A 24,745-nucleotide genomic window follows, 5' to 3' on the forward strand; every position below is an offset into this window, starting at 1 on the left:
CGTCCGCCCGCACAGCCGCTCGGGACTCACAGCGGCAAGATGCTCGTGCAGTGGTCTGGTGCAGGGGGAAGGAACACACGTCACAGGGGCAGGGTGCTCGCAGCAGCACCTTCAAGGAGCCTTTTACACCAATTTATTTCTATACAAGGTGGTTAAAAAAAAAAAAAAGAAGCCCCTATTGGTTGTTCATACAGAAGTCTGGGATTCTATAGGCTTTGGGTGGGTGATTGATTTTAAATCCCAACAACACATGCTTTTTTCCCTTGCCTTCTCATTCTCTTCCGAGTCAGCCTCCACGATCCAAAGAAACTAACAAGTGACACACAAGACTAGTAGTCATGTGGACCAATTAAAAAAAAAAAAAAAGGGAAGGAGAATTGAAGACGAAGAGAAAGGGAAAAACAAACGAAGATTGAAAATAAAAATTCGCCAGGATAATGCGTTTTATAAACACAGAGATAGAAACAGTTACAGCAAGGACAGAGCGGGCCGGGGTGGGGAATAGATATTTATATATATATATATATATATAAATTCAAGGGGCCTTCAGTTTTTGTTGGCTCCCCCTTCTCATTAGATTGGTCTCTCTGTGGGGATCTTCATCCCCTTCTCTCCACTGTCCACCTTTTGGGGATTCTCTCCCATGACCAGGGTCCAGAAGAGGCCACCACTGCCATGTGAGTCCAGCCCGTCTTGGCAAGAGGGAGCCTGGGAGAGCGCTCTGACGGGAGGTGAGCAGGAGAAGCTAGCCTTTCCCTGCCTCCTGCCGGCTCCTTGAAAAGACCGGTCTATTCCTCCTCCTCCTTCCCTTTGGGAAACTGGGGGCAGGACAGGCATGTGAGAGTCAGAACTGCTGTCGTTCCGCCTTTCGGGAAAGGGAGTAGAGAGAAGGGTGATGATTATTTTGGCAGTCTCTTACCCTCCCTCCAGTTGCTTTTTGGTTTGTTGTTGATGCCTGCAGGCTTTTCTGAGGAGGTGGGAGGGGGGGAAGCAGGAGGGAGAGGAGGAGGAGTACAAGCTGCTAGGACATCATCCACAACGGGCAGGAAGAGCAATGAGCAGGAACCCACATTCCTACGGGGCCTTGGCCATTGTGCTGCTCAGACAGCTGGGAGAGAGAGGCAGCAGCCAGTTCAGACAGACTCCTCTCTATTGCTCTCCACCAGGGGAGGAGAAAGAGTGCAATACTCCACAGCCCTCGGGCAGCGTGGGCACCTGTCCGGCCCAGAGAACATGCCTCACCTCTCCCCCCGCACTGGTCTCACCTTCCACTGGGGAGAAGGTTTCTCCCATCCAGTCCTTGGGGCAGGACGAGCGACCCCTCCTCCCTTTCACAAGCAGGAGGGACAGGAATGGATATTTCTCTCTTAGACACTCAAGGAAATCCTCAAAGAACCCCATCCAGCTGTGAACCCTGCCACATTCTTCTGCGGCCTGCTGAAAACATGTGTCCGAGCCCCTGTAGGTACAAGGACCGTCTCTCCATCCCATCCACCATGCATGTCTCAACACGCCCCCCCCCTTCATACGCATCCTACAGTGAGAGGGAAGGCAAAATGGGGGCCTTTCTTTGGGTTTGAAAGGAGGGGCTCTTGCATGAGGAAGTGATCCCAGCACAGGAAAGGGGCTCTTGCACAAGGAAGCATCCTCCTACCAGGCAGGCTGTTGCACAGAAGGAGCACCCCCTTGAGACAGGCTGTTGTTCAAGGGGCTGCCATGAACAGGGTTACACGGCCAGAAGAGGCTGTTGCAGGAGGAGAGGCCGGAGACTGTTGCACGAGGAGGGCCGCTGCACAAGCGGTGCCCCTGGGCGCAGGCTATGCACAAGAGGCTTTCTGCTCCCTGGGTTGAGGTCTCTCTAGGAGCTGGAGAGGTGCTCCACTTGGATGGCGCTGGTGCTGACAGTGAGGCAGATGTCCTTGTGATGCTCTGAAGTCTTGTAAGGAGTCAGGTCAAAGGAGCACTGGGGGGGAGGGTTGGGTTGGTTAGTGTCTCCAGAAGGGCCCCCTGCTGCCCCCCCACCCTGCGGCTGGAAGTGCTGCTGCTGCTGAGAGGCCTGGGCTTGTGCCTGAACCACCTGCTGCTGTGGGTCAGGGATGTTGTGTTTCCGCATGTGCTTCATCAGGTACGTCTCCTGCAACGGGAAGAAAGGCATGAGAGGGGAGGGGACAGCGTTTGCAAAAGCCGAAGCCCGACGGGGAGGAACACGACAGCTCAGGGGGGCTGCTCCCGTCAGATCCAGAGGAGCTACTCCCCGGGAAGCGTGTCTGCTTCTGCTACCCCCCAGAGCAGCAAACACTCACCGAGGTGTAGGCCCGGCTGCAGATGGAGCAGGTGTAGACCTTGGCGTGTTTCACCGTGTGCGTAGCCAGGTGTACCTCCAAGGAGGCAGCATCCGTGTACGCACGGTGGCAGTTGTGGCACTTGAAAGGTTTGTCTTTGTTGTGCTGCCGTCTGTGGGACTGGGGGGCAGCAGCAGGGTGGAGGAAAAAGAAAGCAAGCGAGTATTAGTACTGCAGAAGGCTTTATCTCCAACACCCCCTTCCAGCCAGGCCCCCAGCACCCTTGGCCCCCACCTGCTGAGGGAGGTACGCCTGGCTCCCAGCGTAGGGGACAGAGCTTCTCCCTCCAGCCCACCACATCTTCCCCACAGATGCCCTTTTTTTTCTCAGGCATACTAGGCATTTGAAGAGCAGAGTCTCCTAACTCTCCACAGCTCTCATCTTCTCGGTCTCCACCCAACTCTTTCCTAGTCTTTTCCTTTTCTCTCCTCTTCTGCCTCACGACACATTTGCTCCCTGCATCTGTCACTGCCCTTCAGGGCAGGATCTGCTTCAACTGCTCGCAGGCATTTACAGCTCTCTGCCATTTGGCACACCCTACAGTTCCCCTCCTCCAGGATACCACAACAGGGACACACCACCTCTGCCTCCCTAAATCCCTACTCTTATGCCCTCCGTTTCATTGTAAAACAAACAAAAAACTCAATCAGATACACGGAATAAAATCTGCGTGACATTTAGCAAAAGTCTTACCCCACGTAAGTTAGAAAACTCTGCAGAAGGGATGGGAGGAACTTTACTGAGGTCTCACCGCTTTCAAGTCAAGTTTATGATTTTACAGGATGTGACTGTTTATGTGACTTCTTTGGGTCACTAGTGCCACAAAAGCCAGGAATCTCTCCCCTGCCCAGGGCTTCAACAGCTTTTCTGTGTTCCTTCACTCTCCTCCCAGCTGCCCCAATTTCTCCAGCTCCTCCACCACAGGCAAGTAGCCTCTCCTCCCACTCCACAGCTGCCCTTGCCACCCCCACTGGTGAGCAGCACAAGCCCAGTCCCTTACCTGCAGGTTGGAAAGCTGGGTGAAAGCCTTTTCACACCCAGGGTGAGCGCATTTGTAGGGTCGGTCCCCGGTGTGGATACTGTTGAGGAGGAAGAGCACAAACGGGAGGCAGTGAGCAGGCAGGCAGGGCAGACTGTCGGGGCCTGATGCTGTGATCAAATCTCACAGCCACTCCGGAGAGCAGGGAAGGGGATGATGTTGCCTCCAGATGCTGTTCTATCTGGACAAAGAGAGCTCTGCCCAGCTCCTGTGTCCAGCTAGAAGTTAAAGAACATAGGCAGTCAAGCAGGTTTCAGAGAGTGACTAGGACTGGGGAGCAAGAGCTTATGAATGCCTGGCCGGCTCGGCATGTGGGCCACCTGAAAGTGGGTTGGGAAGGGCTCTGGAGGTCCAGGCTCCCTGCTCCAAGCTCAGGAGTCCCACATGACCAAGAGGAGTCTGTTCTCTTGCTTCCGCAGTACCAAGAAAGCAGCTCCGTTCCTTCTCAGGACAGACACTCCAACACTTTTCCCTTTACGTTATCAGGCCGAGATCACCTACAGCGTTCATCCGTCCCTGTCCCCCTGCAATGCCAGGAGAAGCTTCCACACACTCAGTGCGACCCCCGTGGTGCCAGGCTGGGATCCCCTACGGCCAATGCCTCTCTCTCTATCGCTCTCTCTCTCTGTGCCCCCCGCGGTGCAAGACCAAGGATCCCCAGGGACAGCACGTGCCCACCTCAGCCCTGACGTGGTCAGTGTCTCCTGCGCAGCCTCCACTCCGTCCACTCTGGTGGGTCACCTCCTTCCGAGGGCGCAGCCGGCCGCGTTCCCCGCCCGCCCCCCCGCATGCTTGGCGCGCGTGCTCCACAGGTGCATGCCGGCAGCGCGGGGGGGCCAGGGCCAGGCCCCCAGCCTCCTCTGGCCCTTACCGTGTGTGCTGCTGCAGGTGGGAGAGCTGGCGGAAGGCCTTCTGGCAGTAGCGGCAGGTGTAGGGCTTGGCCCCCGAGTGGATGCGGAGGTGCTGGGCCAGGTAGGATGTGTTGGCGAAGCTCTTGGAGCAGTGAGGACACTTGTGCGGCTTGACAATCGCCGTGTGGAGCTTGGAGTGGATCCTGCCGAAGAGGAGGAGGAGCAGCAGCAGTTGGACATGACCGCCATCTGGCTAGCGCTGATGGAATGAGGGCACAAAGGGGGTGGGACAGCACCACGCTATCTGCTACACGGAGGAACTCCGGACACGGCACGAGCTCGCTCGGTCTCGAGCCGTGCTCCCCTTGGATTCAAGAGACCATGGTCTGTCCGCACCGGGGGAGGATCCAGAGAGAGGAACTATAGAGTTTGGACTGAGGGGCATTGGCAAAGCTGTGTGTGGGAAGCCTACGGCTGAAATAGCAGGGGGGGCTGCGAGCCTGGACTGACACGTTTGGCAGAGCTACGCTGGGGTGACAGGGAACAGTCCTCCTACGCCCACTCTACTCTCGCTCTGGCACAACCAGCCCTACCTGCCGTCAGAAAGCGTCACTCCATTGCAGATGCCCCTTAGGGCGAGCAGCGCTAACCTCCGTGCGCACCCAAGCCCCTTCACAGCAAGTGACAAGTCTCACGTGTTGGATACCACTACTGCCGGTTGGTCGTGTACGAGACCCGACCGGCCTGCGGAAAACAGCAAGGTCTCCCCAGGCAGTCAGTCGCCCGCTGAGGGTGCTCACAGCATGCTGGGACGACGGCAACATGCAGTGCGGAGGGCCCCCAGCCTCCTCTGGCCCTTACCGTGTGTGCTGCTGCAGGTGGGAGAGCTGGCGGAAGGCCTTCTGGCAGTAGCTGCACGTGTAGGGCTTGGCCCCTGAGTGGATGCGAATGTGCTGGGCCAGGTACGAGCTGTTGGCGAAGCTCTTGGAGCAGTGAGGACACTTGTGTGGCTTTGTCTCCGTATGGGACTTGGAGTGGATCTGCATCTCCGACTTGGAGTAGAAGGTCAGCGAACACATCCGGCACCTGGGACCGGGGCGAGGGGAAGAGACAGCGTCACTCGGGGGCAAGCCCCAATATGGATCAGCTCTAACTGGATGGGGTCTTCCACACTGCGTGAAGAAGGAGGGACGTTTTTCTCGCTATGTGGTTCTGGGGAGGTTTCACCCGGGACACTGGGCTCGGCTGCGAGTACTCCAGTCCCAGGGGGACAAGCTTAATCTCGGAACTGGCGGAAGAGACCAAACGACACCTTGCAGCCAGACAGGTAAAGGTCTTGGAAGACTCAAAGAGGTTAATTTGTAAGGCTTACAAGGGAGACGGGGCAGCACTTTGGAAATTTTCCAACAGCAGTCTGAAGGGGACAGGAATAATAATTCCCAGACAAAAACCACTTTGTTCATCTGCGATTTATTTCAGTCAAAAAAAGGTTGGAAAACCTGGAAATCCCAGGTTAAGGTTCACCTTCATAATAAAAGTTAATTCCATGTACTGCAAAGTCTGCAAAAGCAGTTATGACCAAACCCACTTAACTCTGCTCCAATTTTTGGAGAAGACATTCGAGTATTTAGAATACAAAATGCTGAGAATAACAACAGTGCTGCTTTCCTAGTGGGTCTCACAAAGATACTCTGGATATCAGACGTGGTATTTCACTGGTCTAATGGGCTTTCATCATTTCAACCTTACTGATGTGATGCAAAATGTTTTGTCTAGGAGTTCGGATCCATCTGTTCCCATAATGATCAGAAACGTATTTGGTAACATACAGACTCTTTGAACAGGAAGAAGCAGTTGGCATCTATCTGCTATGGATGCTGCTGTTAAAAACTGTTCCTCCATCATGACACCAGGCTGTTAAGAGAAGCTTGCACTGTTTTACAATTCAAGATGGTAAAAGCTTTTGTGGTTGGTAATTTGACAGAGAGATAGAAGCTGCATCCAAGTTACTGGACACTTTTTTTTTTTCCCCCAAAGGTGTGCCAACCAAGGGGCAGAGTTAAGGTTTCTCTGAACTTAGTTTTTCCATTTGCAGACTTTTCAATTAAACAAGACAAAATCGAACCTGCACTTGGAACTTCCAGGGTCACATCTGAGAGAAAAAATGCCACCCAGAAGAAGTCTGGCTAACATGAATTCAACCTTCACAGCAGGCTGACTTATGTTTTTGTCTGGGAATTTCCTCAAGTTTTACAAGTGTTCACAAAACTGCTCAGTGACAGAAGTCTCTGCAGGTCTTACAAGCCACAGAGTTGATCCTGCTCTTCCCCATATCCATCTCCTCCCAGGAGGATACTTCATTACATCTACTATTGTGACTATTTACATTGGAGCCAGAAGCTTTATGAAGTGTGCAGTCTGATTAGCGTATGTAACGTAGGCAATATTTATCCAGCACCTACCTTAACTTCCACAGGCCCTTCCAAGCTACAGCTTGATTTTAAGCCATTTAACTGGAAGCCATGCCTCCCTAGCAAGCACTCTACCACACACCTGCCATAACGTCTTTTCCTCCCCATCATTCATTATCATCTCTAACAGTTGTTCCCACGTTTCCTACCTTCATCTTTCTCTTAATCCACTTTAACTGCAAACCCTAACAGAACATGCAAGCTAAATACATCCTTACATAAATTCCACCTCACACACACAACAATCTCTTCTGGAATCAACAAACAGAAGCAATTTGGCTGTTTATCCCTAGGTCTATTAGAGGTATGAGGAGTAAAAAGGAACATCAGAATAATCTTTTTAAAGAAGTAGCTCTTGGTTCAATAAACCCAACTATCTCCAAACAGTTGTGCAGCTTGTTCCAGACTTTCTGAAATGTTTAAAGCTAGACTTGAATACAGCATATGCATTTTGCAGTTATCAAGTCATACTTACAGGTTGAGGATTGTATCCTTGAAAGCAGCAACACTAGAAAGAACTTTGAGGTGAATACTGAGCTGAAAAATGCCTCTGAGTTGCGAAGTCCACCTCCCTGCTAATGCAAGCAATTACGGCATAATCCCATGCATTACTTTTATCAAGCTCCTTCTCACCAGATGCTTATTTCCATTACTCTCAACTGAACTCTGTTATACAACATCAGTCCTCCGATAAGGAACCGTTCAACTGAGAACAACCTCCCAGTGCAATGCTGTGCTAATATGGCTAACCAAAACAAAGGGGAATAGCAGGTATCATTTTTGTAAACAGGAATGGTGCAACTATTCTCACAACAGCACGTCTAATTCTGAAGTCCACGTACTCAACAATTATTGAAAAACTCAGGCAAGTTCAGCAAACTTAAAGAATGATGGCATGTGGAAAATCAGCTTCGCAGTAAAGATTCACTGAGCCCAGTCAATCTAGGTTTGGAGAAAAGCTTAAAAGATGGCTTGGTCAATACTCACATAAATCTATGCAGGCAGAAAAATATCAGTTACTAGGGGCTTGTTTTATGAGCAAAGAAAGGTACAATGAGAAACAATAACTGACAGTAGAAGTTAAAAAAATCCAAGAGGAGATAGGATCTTTCCAACCATGAGAATAATGCATCTTTGGAAGCTTGGAGCCTATAGTACAGTCTCAATCACCTGGCCCCTACAATCAATATTTTGAGAATCCAGCTACCTTTCTTGGAGAAATACCTTTCTAAAAGTTTTGCTTTAGTTTAACTACAATGCTGGGCACTAAACTCGTTCTGTGCTGTACACATGACTACATATTTTAAACAGCCTATTCAGTTCTGAAAAATTCATGAAACTTTACTATGTCATCAAGTCTAAGTAGTCCCACACATTAAACCTGTAGTGCCATAAAGCCATCTACTTAATTTTCCGTAACTTCTGTGCATCCTTTCCTTTACTTATTTGCTTTGTCAGGTATCTGCCTTCAGGTCAGAAATGCCCTAAAATAACTTTAATTAAAAGAAACAGACTCAATGTCCTTTTCCATTTAAAAAATAAAATTGTAAAGAAGGTGTTTCAAAACCTCTCTGGCACTTGCATAAAAATGGAAGATAAATCTGACTGTGAGCAAATACACACAAACACATCCCCACAAAAAAACCCCTAAACTCCTCTTGTCTGAATTTAGCAGCTATAGACATTCCAGTATTGTTTTACAAACAACATTTAAAAAGAAAGTCTTGCAAGGACTCATTTTCCAATCATCTAACTAGCATCAGCCCTGAGAGGGCAAGAATGTTATGTAGCATTAACAAATTCATGAGCCTTATGAGTTAAAAAAAGCCCTGGAATATAGCAGAAAGCTGCATTTCAGAGAGTCTTGTATTGTGTGGTATCAGGCATTTTCAAGGGAACAAATGATCCATTTAATTAAGGGCTTCGCATTCTGCCTCAGACAACATCAAATATTAAAGGGGAAGATGCAATCAGCCCTCTAGTGGGCAAATATGGATTAAAAAAAAAGTTAAATCTATATGGATAATGAGAACATCACATCTGACACTAGCAGCGTTTCAGTATTCTACTTCAGTGAAATTCTCCTGGCTGGGGAGAGGAAAAGTTGGGAGTGCTCCTTGCTAAGCAAGAACAAAATGCTATATGAAAGAGTTGATTATTTTTTTCCCTCTGTTTAATATCCCTTTTTAATCTTTTCTTCCCACTGTGCTTCTAAACTACCACTACTTTGACTGTATTCTTTCTGAGAGCAAGTAACAGCAATGACTGCAGCGTTCCCATTGACAGTGTGACACAATGTCCCCTACAGCTGCTTGTTATGGCTCTGCAAATTTAGACAGCCTAGAAGAACATAGTCTTAATAACACAGAGGTTCATATAAATAGTTAATTTAGTACCCAGCCATATGCCAGAGATCAAAAGTAACCCCTTCCAATGTTTATAATCCTTTTTTTTTTATAGGGAATCTGCAAGGAAATAAAGTGAGACATTCAGAGAATATTCCTGTTAGACAGAAACACCCTCAAAAATAATGAAATGCCAGTAAAAGGTGGATGTACAATTCTAATTCTGCTCCCATATGAAAGTCATCATGATGAGTCATAAACAAAATGATGCTTATAGCAACTAGACTACAACTCTGTGGCACAGAGTGCCATATTTTTTTCCACTTTTCATGGAATGTTCCACCTCATTCATCAGATGCTGTTATGAGATAAAATACCATCTGAAATACCAGCTCATAGTAAAATTTGCCTAACATGGATTAACAGCATTTTTCAATCAAGTGCTTAATTAATCAGTATCACAGTTGTGAAAACTATGTAAGCTTTTACATGGCTTTGAGAATTCAAATTCCTAGTATCTACTGAGATTAGTCTTAGAAGTTAATTGAGCCTTTGCTCCTTCTGTTAGGCTACAAATACAAGACAGACCACAAGCTTAAAAAAAGAAAAAAAATCACATCGGGAAGGTCCGAAGTTAAACTAGATGGTAAGAGTAAGTTTAGGCTGTCAAAGTCAGCAGTTCATTTAGCAAGGAAAGAAACGTACTTACTGCCTTTGCAATGCAGAGTTAATGAAGTAAGTAATGCAAGCATAGCATAATAATGGATGCACAGTTCACGATAAATACTAATTTAACCCTTGCATTCCCCAACTTTTTTAAAGCTGAAGTTAAACATTCTCTTACTAATATTTTGTAAGAGGCAGGGGAAAGGAGACAGAACTAACGCCCAAGATACACAGCTAGAAAACTCGTGTAAGACCTAAATAAAGCCAGTGAGTATGAAGATGCCAAATGACAGCATACGAATTGTACTTCTGCTTCCACACTTCTACACCCAGCATCAACTCCTATTCAGAAGTTAACATTACGCTTCCATTTACCAATTTACACTACTGGCACGTGTACTATCAAATCTATCAGCTACACCCAGAGATCTTAGTCAACTTATTTCCACAGTCCTTCAGTCACTTGGTGGCTTGATAAGGCTACAGAAAAGCATACTCTCCTGGCAAGGCAGCAAGTGTTTTTAAATGCTTTCACCATATAGCACTTTTCTAGTTCTCAGATTTGAGGGCATTCCTGCACTTTGTCCATTTTTCCAAATGATCTTAAAATTCCAGACCCAGAATTTTGTGGTATTTCAGCATGCTTCACAGGCTGCCCGTCTTCTTTTAATGACTCTAGCATTTATGCTTTCAACAGTTGCATTTACCCTCTTCTGTCACAGCCTCGCACTGGGAGCTCACATGATGTCACTTAATTCCTAAAAGTCTTGCAGAGTCATTGCTTTCCAGGATACTGTTTCCCCATGTTCCTTACCTTTAGACCAAAGACATTCAATAGCATCCAACAGGACACTTCTGTCTGATATTGTTTTCCACTGTGTCCAAACAGCTAGGACTCAATCCCTGACTGCTGCAGAAGTCACACAGTATTACCCAAAAGGCTAAGCCTTCCACTGGACTGTATTAAAACACATTTTGCTTGAATAGTTCCAGTTTAACAACCACATAAAGCTTCCCTATTTTTTTTTTTTTTGCTATCCACCAGCATTGCTTCTATCTGTAAATTATCAGCCACGACTTTCTGTTGACCTCCAAATCATTGAACAACATCAGGCCTAAGACCTTGTCTACCAATTTGTGAAATTGGTCACCATTAGCATAACAGACCAGCAAAACAATAAAACACAATAAGGTGTTTCCTAGTATAGTGATAACATGCAAAAGCTAAAATTAAAAGAATACGAAAGGCCCATGAGAAAGCACTAGCAAATTTGGAAAAGCCAGAATTAAGGTCATCTATGTCACCATAATTTGGCTCCGCAATGCAGGTGCGTTCTGATACAGCCTTATTGACTGTTTCCACAGAACTGCATCCTTATTATGTTGCACAGACAGATACTTAACAAGCAAGTGTTCAGTTTTTTTTCATCACCGCTCTGTGTACAGCCTCAAGCCTCATTGACCACATGCAATTCCAACCTCATGAAGCAGAATCACTCATCTGTCGTGCCCACCACAGAAGTATCAGTGCTCCATAAGCACTCGTCTATCCCCACAACGTCCCTGTTTTATTTTTTCTAAGGGAAGGGAGTGACAAAAGACAGAAGGGAAACACAGCAAGACAGACATACCCACTACTTCCGAGTGGCCAAACTGATACCTGTGACCACTTTTTTCCTTTAAAGGAAAGTTATTATTATATACATTCAAATCACAGCTCCTATAAACTTCTATGTTACAGCTACGAGATGCAATCCTTCTGCAAAGCAAAACAGGGTCTGACATGTAACAGAGGGCTATTCAATGATAACTGAGAAGAGATTACGGTTTGGGGAACACCAAATGTTAATTATTTCAGGATAACTGTCTGTGGTCATTTTTAGCCTGTGGCAAATGCAAATCCACTGAAGACTCGACCTAACTCATATTTGCACAGGCTTCAAGGCAAGATTATATGCAGGCCTGAACTACACAGCTGTAGGACACCATAACAAATCTGTGGCAGAGGCAAGCATAATCTACAGTTCTTCAGACTAGCAGTCAAATTCTTCTCCAAATCATCCTTCTCAATTCTGCAACCCCACATAAAAAAAAATATAAATAAAACACTCCTTTCAGGTTCTCCAAGTAAACATGCAGGACTCTGACAGGCCATCATGTACACAATAACTACAATCACATAATCAAGGATGGTATCAACGTGCATTGACTCAATCAGGCCAAATTAAGGTGTGATCAGATAAGATGTGTGACAGAATAGTTTCAAAGTTCTCTCTCCCCAGTTGAAACTGTAACTGCCCCCCCATTCCCTTGCACACTCAATCCACTGACATGCAAGTAACGTGCCAAAATTAAAACTCATGCCTGCAGAACCTTTACTGTTAATGCCTTCAGCTTGGCACTGTGATGAAATGAGAGCACGCACGTGCACACACACAGTTACATCTCAGCAGAAGGGAGAGAACTTACCACAACCTAAGTTTTTATTATATCCTAAGGCATGTGGTCAGTCTTAATTCTGACATTTTCTAACCTCCCAGCACAGCATTCATATACAAAGCAAAGCTTATGTGTACAAACTGTGTGTGTATATATGGATGTGCATGTGCACCTGTCCTCCTTAAGAGTTTTGAGATCATAAGCCAATTTCAACCAAATCTGGAAAAGGGGTAAGGATCTTAATGTCACGAGAAGTTTCATAAAAATATGCAGCGGGGAAAAGAAGAGACACCCTCTTGGAGCCCCCTGCTGAGGGAAAGGCTAGTAAGCTCACCCTTGATTAGACATCAGAGAATCCACACAGGAGAGAGCCGCTGGAAACCAGGCTTCATTAGTTCCGCTGCTCACGGAACTACTTGTTAAAAAAAGCAAACAGAAATTCCAACATGTGGCATCATACTGACACCCACATTGGTCATCAGCAATCTTAAGATCCACTGCACAGACCTCTGCCACTGCAGCTAGGATGATAAATGATAGCAACAGTAGCTTGTCACCTTTTTCTAGCCTTAAGAGGGGGATGAGGTTCTTTGCCAGAGGACGTCACATTCTTGTGCTGACATGAGACACGTGGCAAAATTTAGAAATATTGGGTTTAATATTTCTAGGCTTTGGAGGGAATGTGGTCAAACTTTCTGCCTGACACTTCAAACTTAATTCCCGCTTTGCCCTTAGCCTTCTAGCCTGTTGCAATCCCCTCTCTCCCGCACCAAGACCCAGGCCCGAGCTCTTTACCCACATGCCCCAGCCTCTTTATCCTCTGCTGCAGTGACTCTTCCCTACTTCATTCCCTCAATTACCTAACATTTGTCTCATCTCCCCCACACTTCTCTTTTTCTGTCCACATCCCATGCTCTTGTCCCCATCTGTTCTGCTAATTCTAGGTATCTCCTCATTTTCTAGCCCCTAGCAGACCTGGTGCTTTCTTCCTCTCCCCAGCCTTGGCCCTTCATAGCTTATCTCTGTGCTATCCCCCCCTTGCAAAGAGGCTCCCCATCACATCCCCTGCTGCATTCCCTAGTTTGTAGGCTCTTGACTTTTCTCTCTCCTCCTTTCCGATTCCCATCTCTGCTCTACCAAATTTTCAGACTTCCTGGACACAATCAGCTCCATGGGCCCTGCCCATACCTCATTCTAGTCCCTATTACATTTGAACCAAGCAGTGTCTTCTCGCACGTTGCCTTTGTGCCCATCAGAGGGGGGAGGTTACTGTCAACACCGGGCACAAAAGACTCCCTTCTGAAGCAGAAGGAGGAATAGCTGTGACTGAAGGAAAAGCATGCTTGGCCCTTCAGTACTGGTCTAGAAGATGCTTATTGCTGCAGAGAGGGTACACATGTAGTCCAGCTCATATAGAAAGTGAGAGAGGTTAGAATGTATTTATCTCTTCTGTGGCGACAGTCAGTCTGGTCAGCGCCTGGAGTCATGCAAGCCTCAGGAAACATCAAAGAGGATATAATCTTCGCATATTTCAACTACCAAACTATAAAGCATCTCAGAGCATGCTTAACAGATTTTTTCCAAGCTTACAACTTGGCCAAATTTGACCATATTTTCACAGATATACATGGCTTACAAAAGCCATAGCCACCAGATTTCAAACCTATTCAGAACCATGGGAAGTTCAAACAGCAATGCTAAATCCAGTACAGGGCAGAAAAAAAAGGCTTAAAATGAGATATGCCCACCTGCTGTATTCAAACCAGTGGCACCCCTTGTGTACCTAATTTTCTCACTGAAGGGGGCCTTCATCCAGCTTCTTTCACCTCCTACAGCTCAACTCTGCTTCTTGCTAAGCCTTCTTAAGGCTTCTGTATACTTTTGCACCCTGGACTCATCTCAGAAGCTTCCCATTCCTCAGCTACTTACTGTCTCCCAAACCCCAAACCCCTGCTGTTCCCACAACCTAGTGAAAGCAGGGAAACTCAGAACTAGTGGTGGGGAACACAGAGCTTGTTGGTTACAGTGTGATGGCAAGGCCCTTCTCAAGCCTACAACCTTTCTGTTGGTATCCTAGGTTCCAAAGCACAGCTTGCAAAACCATTCCAGACTATAAACTGGTATTTGTCCCAACCTTTACAAACATAATACTGGAACCAAGCAACGCCTATAGGGAAGTCTCTTCCTCTTGCAAAGAAGAAACTATTTTGTCAGAGAGATAGCACTCATGATCTGGCCCAGAGAGGCTGAACCACTCCATCAGCCTTGTCCACTGATCACATCACACCAGACTTCTAAAAGTGCACAGGTACAGGCACCAAAACAGTCATAAGAAACAATACTAATGTCTCCAGGATCCATGCTCGCTCTCCCTTCCTCAGCACCTTTTAAAGTACTGAGAAACAGCCATGTGCTTCACACTGCCAGCATTGAGAGCAAGACTCTTGATGCCGATCTCATTTTCCACAGAAAAAGTAAATGCTACAAAGATGTCAGGAAAGATTAACAAAGAGCTGACAATGAATCCAGACAAGACTGAAGTGACATTACTCATGAAGGAAAATGCTTCACAGGACTGGGTTAGATGCTGTCCCCTGCAGGTGCAAGCATTCTTCTTATAGCACAAAGCAAAGCACCAAGGACTCTGCCAGACTAATCCTAAGACTAGATTTCCCAGATCTGCAAGCAACACCATCATTGGTAAAAGCCTTGCACCTTTTCTTACAAGGAAAAACCTAATCACAAAGATTCTTGCACCGCTTTCACAGCGGACTACTAATTCACTTCTAGAGATGATACAGCAGCAAAACAGCTGCCATTTGCTGGAGCACAAATCCCTACATTCGGTAGCGAACGGGGTGAGCTGCAATACATGTATCACCTTTGTGCTCCAACTCCTTCCAAGTCTGCCTTGCTGTGCTATCTGTTCAAGGCCTTACTCTGTCTTCACCAACACACTAGGAGTCAGGAATTATGAAAATTAGCCACCTGCCCAGGCACTCAGGACAAGAGAGCTCACAGACCTCAAAAAGCTTAAAACCAAAAAATAATTTGACAAAATAATCCCAGGCTTTAGGAATTGGGTATTAAAAAAAAGTCATGTTGATTGATACAGTACAACTCCTTCCAGGCATCTGACTAGATCATCCTCAGTGTATCATCGGAAGAATCAGTGAAATCATACAAATGCAGACATATGAATACCACAAGCAACTCCTCCTCCAGCCTGAGAAGGGAGCAGATGAACCTCACCCAGTCTTAATTTAGCTGGGATGTATCTGCATACTGTAGTAACGGGAACTACCCAAATCATCCTCTAGAATACAGAAGAAATCCAGGAGTCCTCAAAGTTTTAACTTGCAGGTCTGTTTATATGCATATTATGGAGAAACAATTTTACTGTATTTCACAAAGGTTTTCTCTCCCACAGCTCCAAGAAAAGATAGCATTTTCCTTTAATTTTTCAACAATCATTTTTAGTTCCAAACTTGCACATCAAAAGCATCCGCCAAAGAGGAGATCCCAAGGAGGGCAGAAGTACTCCTTGGTGGTCTTCAATAAATCTCAATTTAGCTAACTTGCACCTTAGCACTGCTCAGAGGAAGGCTTGCTTGGGATGGGGGCTGGAGGAGGAGGCAGAGGTACCACACTCGAACAAAACATGAAGACAGGAAATCTTCCTGATTACATGTTCCTACATATAAACTCATTTGGTTTTTCCCTGCAAAGTCTTTTTCATGAGCTGTTACACAGACTATGCGTGTTCATAAAGTTTCTGCTGAGTCACTCCACCTGGTCTTGGGCATTTTTTTCCAAACTTACAAGTAAACAAGGAGCTATAATTAAAGCCTTGGTTCAGCTTTAATTCTAGCGTTCACTGCCAATTGTGTCCCCTGTAAATACATATTTAACAACCTAATTAGCAACCCAGACTGTAAGCAGCTTGAGTAGTGTGGAATTGTGGCTAAGGCCCAAAATAAATGGTGGGATTACAAATAGCAAGCTACCTAACACTCCCACCCCTCTTCACCATACGCTGATTATTTTCAAAGTGGAAGAACTGGGACATTGGGTAAGAGAATAAAAAGGCTGATCCAAGCTCTGGTTTTGTACCCATTTAGCTGTATTGATTTAAAAATGTAAACATTTAAAAAATGCTATAGTTAATAATGAAACAGTGCCTGGGGTGGGTGCACCGATTCTGTATAGATGCCTTCATATTGTTATGACTTAATTCCAGAAACATAACTAAATTTGTACAAAAAAAAAAGAGGGTCTAGGATGGTAAAAGGGGAACTGTTTGAGACAGGATGATGTACACATAGTAGGGAAGTGAGAAGAGCTAGGGGCCATCTTCTGTTTCCATCTGGCTACTACTTTGCCTCTTATTGATCTTAATCATCCCTGAGACACACCTACCACTAGGTCACCCATACGTGCTCCTGCTTCCCAACTAAGACAGACCATCACATTTCCTCCCTAGCACTTGCCTGCTCTGTCCAGTTCCCACCTTCTCTAGAACACCCATGCTCCTTATCCTCTGGTTTAAGTATCCCCTCCTAGTTAATCTCTCCCTTTTGCATCACTCACTTGTAAACTCAGGCCACATCCCTCCAAGCTCAGAAACCCAACCTCAGGGCTCAGAACTCTCCCCCCTCTTATCTGATACCCTTAGGGCTCAGAAACACCCTAACACCTAATTCAGAAATACACTTTTTTTTTTCCTGTTTTGTTGGGAATGCTGAATAGGGGGAGATCACAAGGGGCAATGCGCACAGGAGCAGACACTATCGCCACAGTTCAGTTCCTGCTCTGTGTGCCTCCAGTTTGTAGTCTTTACACTGGACGGACTGGAGTCCTAATTCGGAGCACCCAGGTACACTAGGGCTCTCAGCTACATCAGAAGTGCTCTAGCTGCACCAGGTAGTACTGCATTCTGCAGTACACCAGCCATACTACCCGGCTGTGGCATCAAGGATAGGGTTTAGCCTCCGTAACACCCTGGTCATTAGTTAACCTAGTAAGATTAACGTTTGTATATTCAGGAAATCAAGGCTGTCCACTAAGAAGGAGATCCTTAGTTTTGGGTCAACCCACCAGCTTGCAAACACTCCCGATTAGAGAGAAAACTCAACTCTTTCTGCAGCTGAAAGATTCACTACTCAGGGACTCTACAGGGAAAAGGCAGAGATCTCTTCTTCCCCGTGTAACCCTCTGAAGGGTTAAATACACCCCCATCCCCATGCAATGTTTAACAGTCAAGGTTTAACCCCGCTCCCCACCTGTATGTCTTGCCATCCTTGTGCTGGTCCTCATCATCCTCGTTTGACAGCACAAAGGGGTCACTCATCTCTGGCAGCCCTGACTCCTGCAATCGTTTCTTCTTCCGGCCCCGGGGCGGTTTGGGGGCAACTCCCCCACCCCCGCCACCCCCACCACCTTCGGAGAGGGTGGTTGTCCCTTTCTTGGACAGGTCAGGAACCACCTGGAGGGCTGCCTGGGAGCCAGGGGGTAGCGCAGAGACAATCATGGGAGCTGAGATGGGAAAGGTTTGGGCAGAGGCGGCTGTGGTCACCAAGGAACCTGACGGGGAAGTTATCACCAGACCAGGACCTGCAAACAAAGAAAGATGGAGGAAGTCAGTTATTACATCTCTAATTATGTCCAACCTCCTTATCCCACAGAAGCAAGCTTTATACACCTACTTTTGACTACAACGCAAACAGAAGAGTAGCTTGCCCTCCCCAACACACTCCCAGTCTCCGCTGCTGGAAGTCAGACTTCCATAAAGAGCGTGGATGTATGGAGTGCCTAGAGATTCACAGTGAAACCATGCCAAGGCAGTCCACGCCACCAGTAAGGCTAGGAATAATCTACAGCCCGAAAAGGATTCTCCAGAACCCCCTGTCCCCGCTTCCCAGAGTCTTCTTCGTATGTTGCCAAAGCCCTCGGAGTCCCCTACCTGCTGTCATGAGCCCAGCAGACTGCACCGGTACCACGGTGATGTTCTGAGTCACAGGGGCTTGGCTGTGTGGTGTCAGCTGCTCTGGCTTGGTGTCCGAGTCCATGGAGATACCAGTGGGTAGGGCCACAGAGGTGGGTACTGTCAGCAAGGCAGGGTAGTGGGGGGGAGCCAGGCTGCAGCCCTTCTCTGCGGGCAATAGCTGCTCCTTCATCTTGTTAATAAACATGGTGTTCTCAATCTAAACGGGTGGGAAGAACAGCTTTTAGAATACTCTGGCACAGCTGCTCCCAGCAGTTGGCTGAGCAAGAAATGCAACAGAAACACGAATCATGCATCAACTTCTAACAGGAAGCAAGACCAGCATAATAGGTTGGAGGACAAAGATCTTACCTGTCCCGAGACGGTGGGCACTGCTGGCCAGAAGTACGGGGAGGAGTTGAAATGAGATTCTTCCATCCTAGCTGGGCACAGGGGGGAAGAGGAAGGGGGAAGGGAAGAGGAATGGAGGAGAAGGAAGACAGACAGACAGACACACACACACAAAAAGAACATTAAACCCAAAGAGACTCCAACATGGAACTGACTCAGTCTAATGCTGTGACAGTTCCTTAATCTCCCCGTCTTACTCGAGCAACTTCTCCCCACTTTTGAGCTATCTGCCCAAATCCAAAAATTATTTCCAGGGGAAAAAGGTGCCTGCTATTCCCCCAGGCTTGGGTCCACCTCAAACGCCTCTTGCCCAAGAGTCCTCCATGCAAAAAAAAAAAAAAAAAAAGAACTGACTACGAACCCAGAACACCTCCAGTATTCCCCAATTATCATCCACCCAAGTACATGGCATAAATGATGAAGTCTGTGCATCTGCAACCAGGCAAATACAGCTGAAAACCATTTTTCACTGTCACAGACAGTCTGACCCCACAAGCAGTGAAAATTTTGAACCTTGACTGTCCCTCCACCCCAGCTCAATGCTAAGGACCCAGATGCAGCAAGGGGACATTAGCATTATGTTACACAGGAAGAAAGACAGGCAGAGAGAGGGAAACAGACTTGCCCAAGATAACAGACAGCCACAGCAGACCAAGAAGTCAAACGTAGGGCTCCTAACTTCCTGCTGCCCACCGCTCTGACCACCCCAGCCCCGCTCTCGAAAGAAACCCGGAAATATCATTCAATATTCCTGACAGACAAGATCCTCTGCTCTCACCCAATGAGACCAGGCAGTGGGAAAATAACCTGACTACCCTGCTCCTGAGACACCCTATTTCCAAGTGAGATCATGCCATGGCTCTCTATTGCCCATTTCATTCCCTTCCTTGGGACAAGATTCTGTAGGACTCTGTCCCCAGTCAAGCACCCACTGCTCCATCTCAACTCTCCATGCAGTCAGAGTACCAGTCGGACACTAAAAGATAGCCCTCTGAAGACAGGGGCGTAATCTCTTTAGGAACGCCTGGCTGAAGAAGCCCTTTCCATTCTAAGCCTTACATTCCTCTGTGTAGTAACATTAGCGGACAAAGCTTGTTACGCTCGTGAAAACGCTATTCAAATCCTAAAGAAACTAACAAAAGAGTATTTCCTGAAGCAGAAGATGCACCTATTCCTGAACAAATATGGCAAAACTGGTAGGTAACATACGCGTGATAAAAACCATGCTCAGAGAACATCTGGCAGAGCAAGCTGCTCAGAGAAAGCAAGCACTGTGGGTTTCTCATGCAGCTACCTGCAAATTGTCCCACTCCTATTTCTGTTATGATATGGCAGTAGTCTAATTAATGAGTAAATATTGTTTCTGAAGGGCCTATCTCAATCATCAGATAAGCTGAGGAGCATGCCCCGAGTAGCATGAAACACTTACTTTCCAGAAGTATATTAGGGCAGAATAAATACATGTGGAATTGCTGCATGTGAGCCAAAATGCAAAGATAATTTTCCTCTATGTAGAGAAGAAGTATGTAAATGAACCAAATTACCTGATAATTTTGTTTTTATGAATTGCTCAGGCAACAGCAAAGCCAAGTATTCCTGCCTCACTCGCTCACTACAAATCAACCAATAAACACACTTAAGGATGAATTATTTACCTTGCGTCAGTGGCATGCAGTCAGACGGCTAGCTGCCTGACTGAATTACGCTGGGTTTACACTGCTGTGATTCAATCAGAATCTGATGGGGCAAGACTCGTACCTTCCTTCCTCTGTTTTCTTTTCTGAGCCAAATTAATTATTAAGTACACTGCCCACAGCAAGGCCCTATGTATGTAACGCTTAATTACATGACTTTTTTTTCTTCCACAGGATGGGCACGCACGAAGAGATAACGCATTCTTGGCAACTGAGCCCCACCTGAATCAAGAGGGGGTTTTTGTCTGGAATGTCAAGTTTGGGTTTGGGGTTTTTGGGGGTTTTGTTTGTTTGTTTTTGTTTTTAAAATACGTCAGCCCTTATTTGCTTAGCTTCCACATCAAAAACATCAAAGTGAACCTGATTCTGTAAAAACATAAAGTCTCATAAAATAATCAGATGCATTTTCCAAATAAACTTCGTAATCGTCCAAGACTCCCTTGGATTCTCAACTGCAAACTTCAGGATTTAAACAGAAAGATGCCAATTTAAACAAAAATCTCACAACAGCTTGCTTATTTAAAGAGTACAAGGAATGAAAGGCAACTCCATTTCCAGATTCTAAAGTCCAGATTAGCACAGGCCAGGGCACTCAGTGGCTGCCTGTCTCCATCTAGTCCCCTACCAGAACTTCACAGAGCACCTAACTTCCGTTTGCTCAGTTTACAAAGCATGCAAGTCAAAATAAAGCTTACTGATTCTCAAAAGATGACTACACTGTTATTGTTAAACTCTTTTAGAATCCACCTCTCCATTCAGAAATCTTCATGCTTGAGCTGCTATCAGACCTCAAAACTTTTGGCTTGAAAGGCTGAAGTGTGATGAAGTTATAAGAATGTGGAGGAAAAGGAGAAATGGTGTAAGAGTTGAAGCTTTCATGCAATCTCACTAGCAAGCCAGTCTTCCAAAGGGAGAAAACAAAGGTAAGATTCCTCCACCAAACTACTGCCCTAATACCCCCAAAGCTGTCCCTCCCCTACCCCGCTTTTAGGCTAAAGGGTATTTGGAAAACATGCACCCCTATTCGCAGCCCCCACTTTAAAGCTGCTCACACTTACTTTACCAGAACTCTGCACGTAACCCTTCCAATTGCTCTATAACTACCAGACATGGGCTGGAGCTTCAACCCTGTACCACAGCACGTTCCCACTGCAGTGCCTTCATCATCCCAGCTTCCACAAACAGGCCAGAGATGGGACCTTCTTCCTATTCACCAGTCTAGTATCAGACAGATGTCAACGTACCCTCCTGATATAAACCAAAAACACCTTCTATGTACAGACCACAAATGTACATACACCAAATAAACAACCGAGTGAACCAGAGAACTCACAAGGGACAAGGAATCTGGAGTTTAAGATCTCAGAGTACTTCACAGAATCACATACTTAACGTGCTGGACTTAAACTTCTTTGCAGGTCATCACTTTAATCATAAACAGACAGATAAAAGCACGTGCAAGTACACGGTGAGGTAGAGGCTGTGTTTCTGGAAGGCACAATCAAGGTTGGATAGGCAAGTGTTTAGAGGTTGGCTTTTAATATGGTTTTCTTTATTCTCCAGATACCTAGCTTTTATTTTCTATTCGGTGTAGAGTTTTCAGTTGACAAAAGACCCTGAGCATGACACTCGGGAATGATTTACAATGCCATTTCATGTCTGCCCAAGATCTTTGTTCAATAACAAGGAGCTTTTAGGCTTAATTGCTGCAAAATACTAAGGATGCTGAAGGCCACGCAGGCTGTTAGCTCGAATGCAAAAATGCTTCCACAAAGCTTGTAAGCACCAAAAAGCTCAAAGCGCCGCTACATCTTTAGGACGAGCACATCTGGATGCACATCAGGAACACCCCAAACATGCCGGACAAAGTCCTGAACCCCAATCCCACGCACCAGAGCCAGAACAACTTTGGTGCCGCTCCCCGAACGCGTGCGTACCCTCCGCCCCAACCGACCGAGCCCCTGTCGGGACAGATGCCTGGCAGGGGACGTAGGGGCAGCCGATCCCCTTTCTCCCGCTCCCTGGAGCTCAAGTGACTTCAAACCTCCCAACGCCGGGACCAGCAGCCCACCCTGTTCCCCCCACCCCTCCCAACCAGTGTGGCCGGTGGTGAACCCCCTCCCTCCCGGGGGGCGAGGGGGTCACTCACGCAGCTCCGGGAGCTCCTTACCCCTCTCACTCTCCCTCCTCTTGCATTTCTCCTCCTTCCAAGGCCGTCTCTGCAAACAAACCGCCAGGGTTACGGGACCACCCGGGGGGGCCCTGTATGACAGCGGACGGTGTAACGCGGGACCCCCGGACCCCCCGGCCACGTCCAGCCCCCGGAGGAGCGGCCATGGGCGGGGGAAGGAGCTCCCCGCGGGGACCGGCCGCGATGGGAGAGGGGGCCCGGACCCACCTCCCCCCGCGGGGCCCCGCGCACACACGGCGGCGGCCGAGGACGGGGCGCGCCGCCCGGTCGCCCCCCGCCCCTTCCTCCTCCTCCTCCTCCTCTCCCCGCGGCGGCGGCGAAGCGGGGCCGGCCCCGGAGCGCGGCTCTCCCGCTGCGGAACCCCCGGGAGCGTCCGACAGCCGACAGCGGGACGGAGGAGCGGGCGGGCGGGCGAGCAGACAGAGCAGACAGACAGACAGAACCTCCTCCGTTTCCGCTTCCGGATCGCTCCCGACCCGGAAGTACCGCTCTCCCCTCGTCTCCCCCCCCTCGCCCCCACACCCGCCACCCGGTAAATTTACCGGGCACCAACCCCCAGCGGCGACCCCGACCCCGACTCCAGCGGCGGCAGCGGCCTCCTCACCGGAAAGAGGAGCGGCGAGTCGCTTCCGGATCAAGGGGCGGAGCGCCAATCAAGCTCTTCCGGGGCACCGACCGGAGCGGAACGGCGTCATCGGCGGCTTCTCTTTAAAAAAAAAAAAAAAAAATTAAAAAAATTTTAAAAAAAGAGGCGGAGCGGCGGCAGCCGCGCGGCACGTTTTCCCTCAGCGGCGTCACCGCGGGCGGCCGGGACGGAAGCGGGAAGAAGGCGGGAACCGGGCGGCGGGCGGGCGCTTACCGGAAGTGCGGGGTGCCGGCGCGCGGGGAAACCCGGGCTGGCGGAAGTGGCGGGGGGGGGGGGGCGGGCGCAGTTTCCCCCCCACCCCAGCCCGCCCGCCGGCCCATAGCGGCCTTCCCGGCGTAACGTGCGGGAGGGGGGGGGGAAACAGCCGCCCTGATGAATATTCATGAGGCCTCATGAATAGTAACGCACACCGCCACCCCCCTCGGCCCCCCCCGTGCGGGGCCGTGGTTCATTCCTAGAGTGAGGCGTGAGGGTGTGCCCGCGGCCTGCTCCTCCTGCAGGAGGGCGCCCGCCTTCGCCTCGCAGCGCTTCCCTCAGCGTGGGGGCCCCGGCCGGACCCACGGCGGCTGGCAGCGCGGGAGGCGGTCCAAGAAACTCTCCTGAGACTCGTTTTGGGAGTTTTAGAAGGCGGGGGTTCTTCATTGCAGCGCTGGGCGCACAGGGGATAGTTCCGCTTAGCGTGCACGCCACAGCTTTAGCACAAACAGGTTATATAGAATAACTAATTGCATGTTAATCAGATCGGTATACATAAAAATGATTGCAACTGGTTATCTTAGTACTGCCTACATCTGATCACACGCCGTGAAGGATCCGTTTGAGTCGAAGGGCTGCTTTTGCGACCACCGACCCCTTCAAAGTTCTCGTTGGCTGTCCTTGAAGTCTTTATTCCTGTCCTTGTTCTTTGATCTTGAAGCTTAACGCTTAAGTTTCAATCACACGTGGTCAGTTTCAGCATTGTTCTCATCCAGCGTACAGGAACATCTCGTCATAAGAGCAAAGAACTGCAAAACTTAGGAGTACCTACCTCTGCTAGCTAATTGCTTGGCTATAGTTTTGTCTATTGTTTCAATCATAGTGTTAGTATAAAAGATTTCTAATAAATATTTACCAAATCTCACTTTTACAGTCACCTAGCAGCAAACCAGTTTCCACGGCAGGTACAAAATATTAAAACCATCAAAATATTTAGACATACCATACAGAATGTATGGAAATATGCTATCAGAAGGAGTTCGCTGGGTCAGGTCAGGCAGCCGTGCCAGGCCGGTGAGATGATGGGGCGGCCTGGGGTTGACCCAAACGTTTTCTGCCACTGCCTCGGGCGCTCCCTGCCTGCCCCTTTGCGTGTGCTGGGTTCTGGTGCTTTGCTGGCCAAATGCTAAATGCATTTTTGTCGTGCTAACCCAACAGGAAGGGCTTCTGGCGAGGTGGTTTTCTGCCAGGTCAGCAAACTGGACCATTTCGGTCGGCTAAGTGCTGTAGGGAACAGGAGAGCAAGGCCAGGCATGGAGGGGAGCGGGGTAACCCTCTCTCCGCAGTTGCAAGCCACTGGCTCAATATAACCACACCCAAATACTGATTTATTTATTTATTTTATTTTATTTTATTTGTAACCGTTCACAGCTTGACCCCAGAGGGGGCTGCAACTCACCCTTGTTCTCACT

The 24,745-nt window shown here is 47.9% G+C and overlaps 1 protein-coding gene across 18 annotated transcripts; it reads right to left on the bottom strand.

The window, feature by feature from the left end:
* Positions 1-412: 412 nt before the first annotated feature.
* Positions 413-23,333, bottom strand: ZNF384 (zinc finger protein 384). 18 transcript variants are annotated; one of them, XM_075034536.1, is made up of 14 exons: positions 23,292-23,333; positions 23,037-23,138; positions 22,412-22,460; positions 21,575-21,729; positions 21,300-21,489; positions 18,509-18,575; positions 18,116-18,356; positions 17,436-17,766; positions 12,488-12,565; positions 5,094-5,318; positions 4,253-4,435; positions 3,343-3,421; positions 2,304-2,462; positions 413-2,134 (listed from the first exon to the last, which is right to left on the bottom strand). In XM_075034536.1, exons 5-14 carry the CDS (start codon positions 21,350-21,352, stop codon positions 1,859-1,861), a joined length of 1,692 nt encoding a protein of 563 aa, XP_074890637.1. In that variant the 5' UTR covers positions 21,353-21,489; positions 21,575-21,729; positions 22,412-22,460; positions 23,037-23,138; positions 23,292-23,333; the 3' UTR covers positions 413-1,858. The 18 variants fall into 18 exon arrangements, with proteins under 18 accessions (XP_074890637.1, XP_074890639.1, XP_074890635.1 ...); XM_075034538.1 differs by lacking the exon at positions 21,575-21,729; XM_075034534.1 differs by having other exon boundaries at positions 22,975-23,292.
* Positions 23,334-24,745: the final 1,412 nt, after the last annotated feature.

Source organism: Buteo buteo, chromosome 8 (assembly GCF_964188355.1).
Source record: "Buteo buteo chromosome 8, bButBut1.hap1.1, whole genome shotgun sequence".
NCBI lineage: Eukaryota > Metazoa > Chordata > Aves > Accipitriformes > Accipitridae > Buteo > Buteo buteo.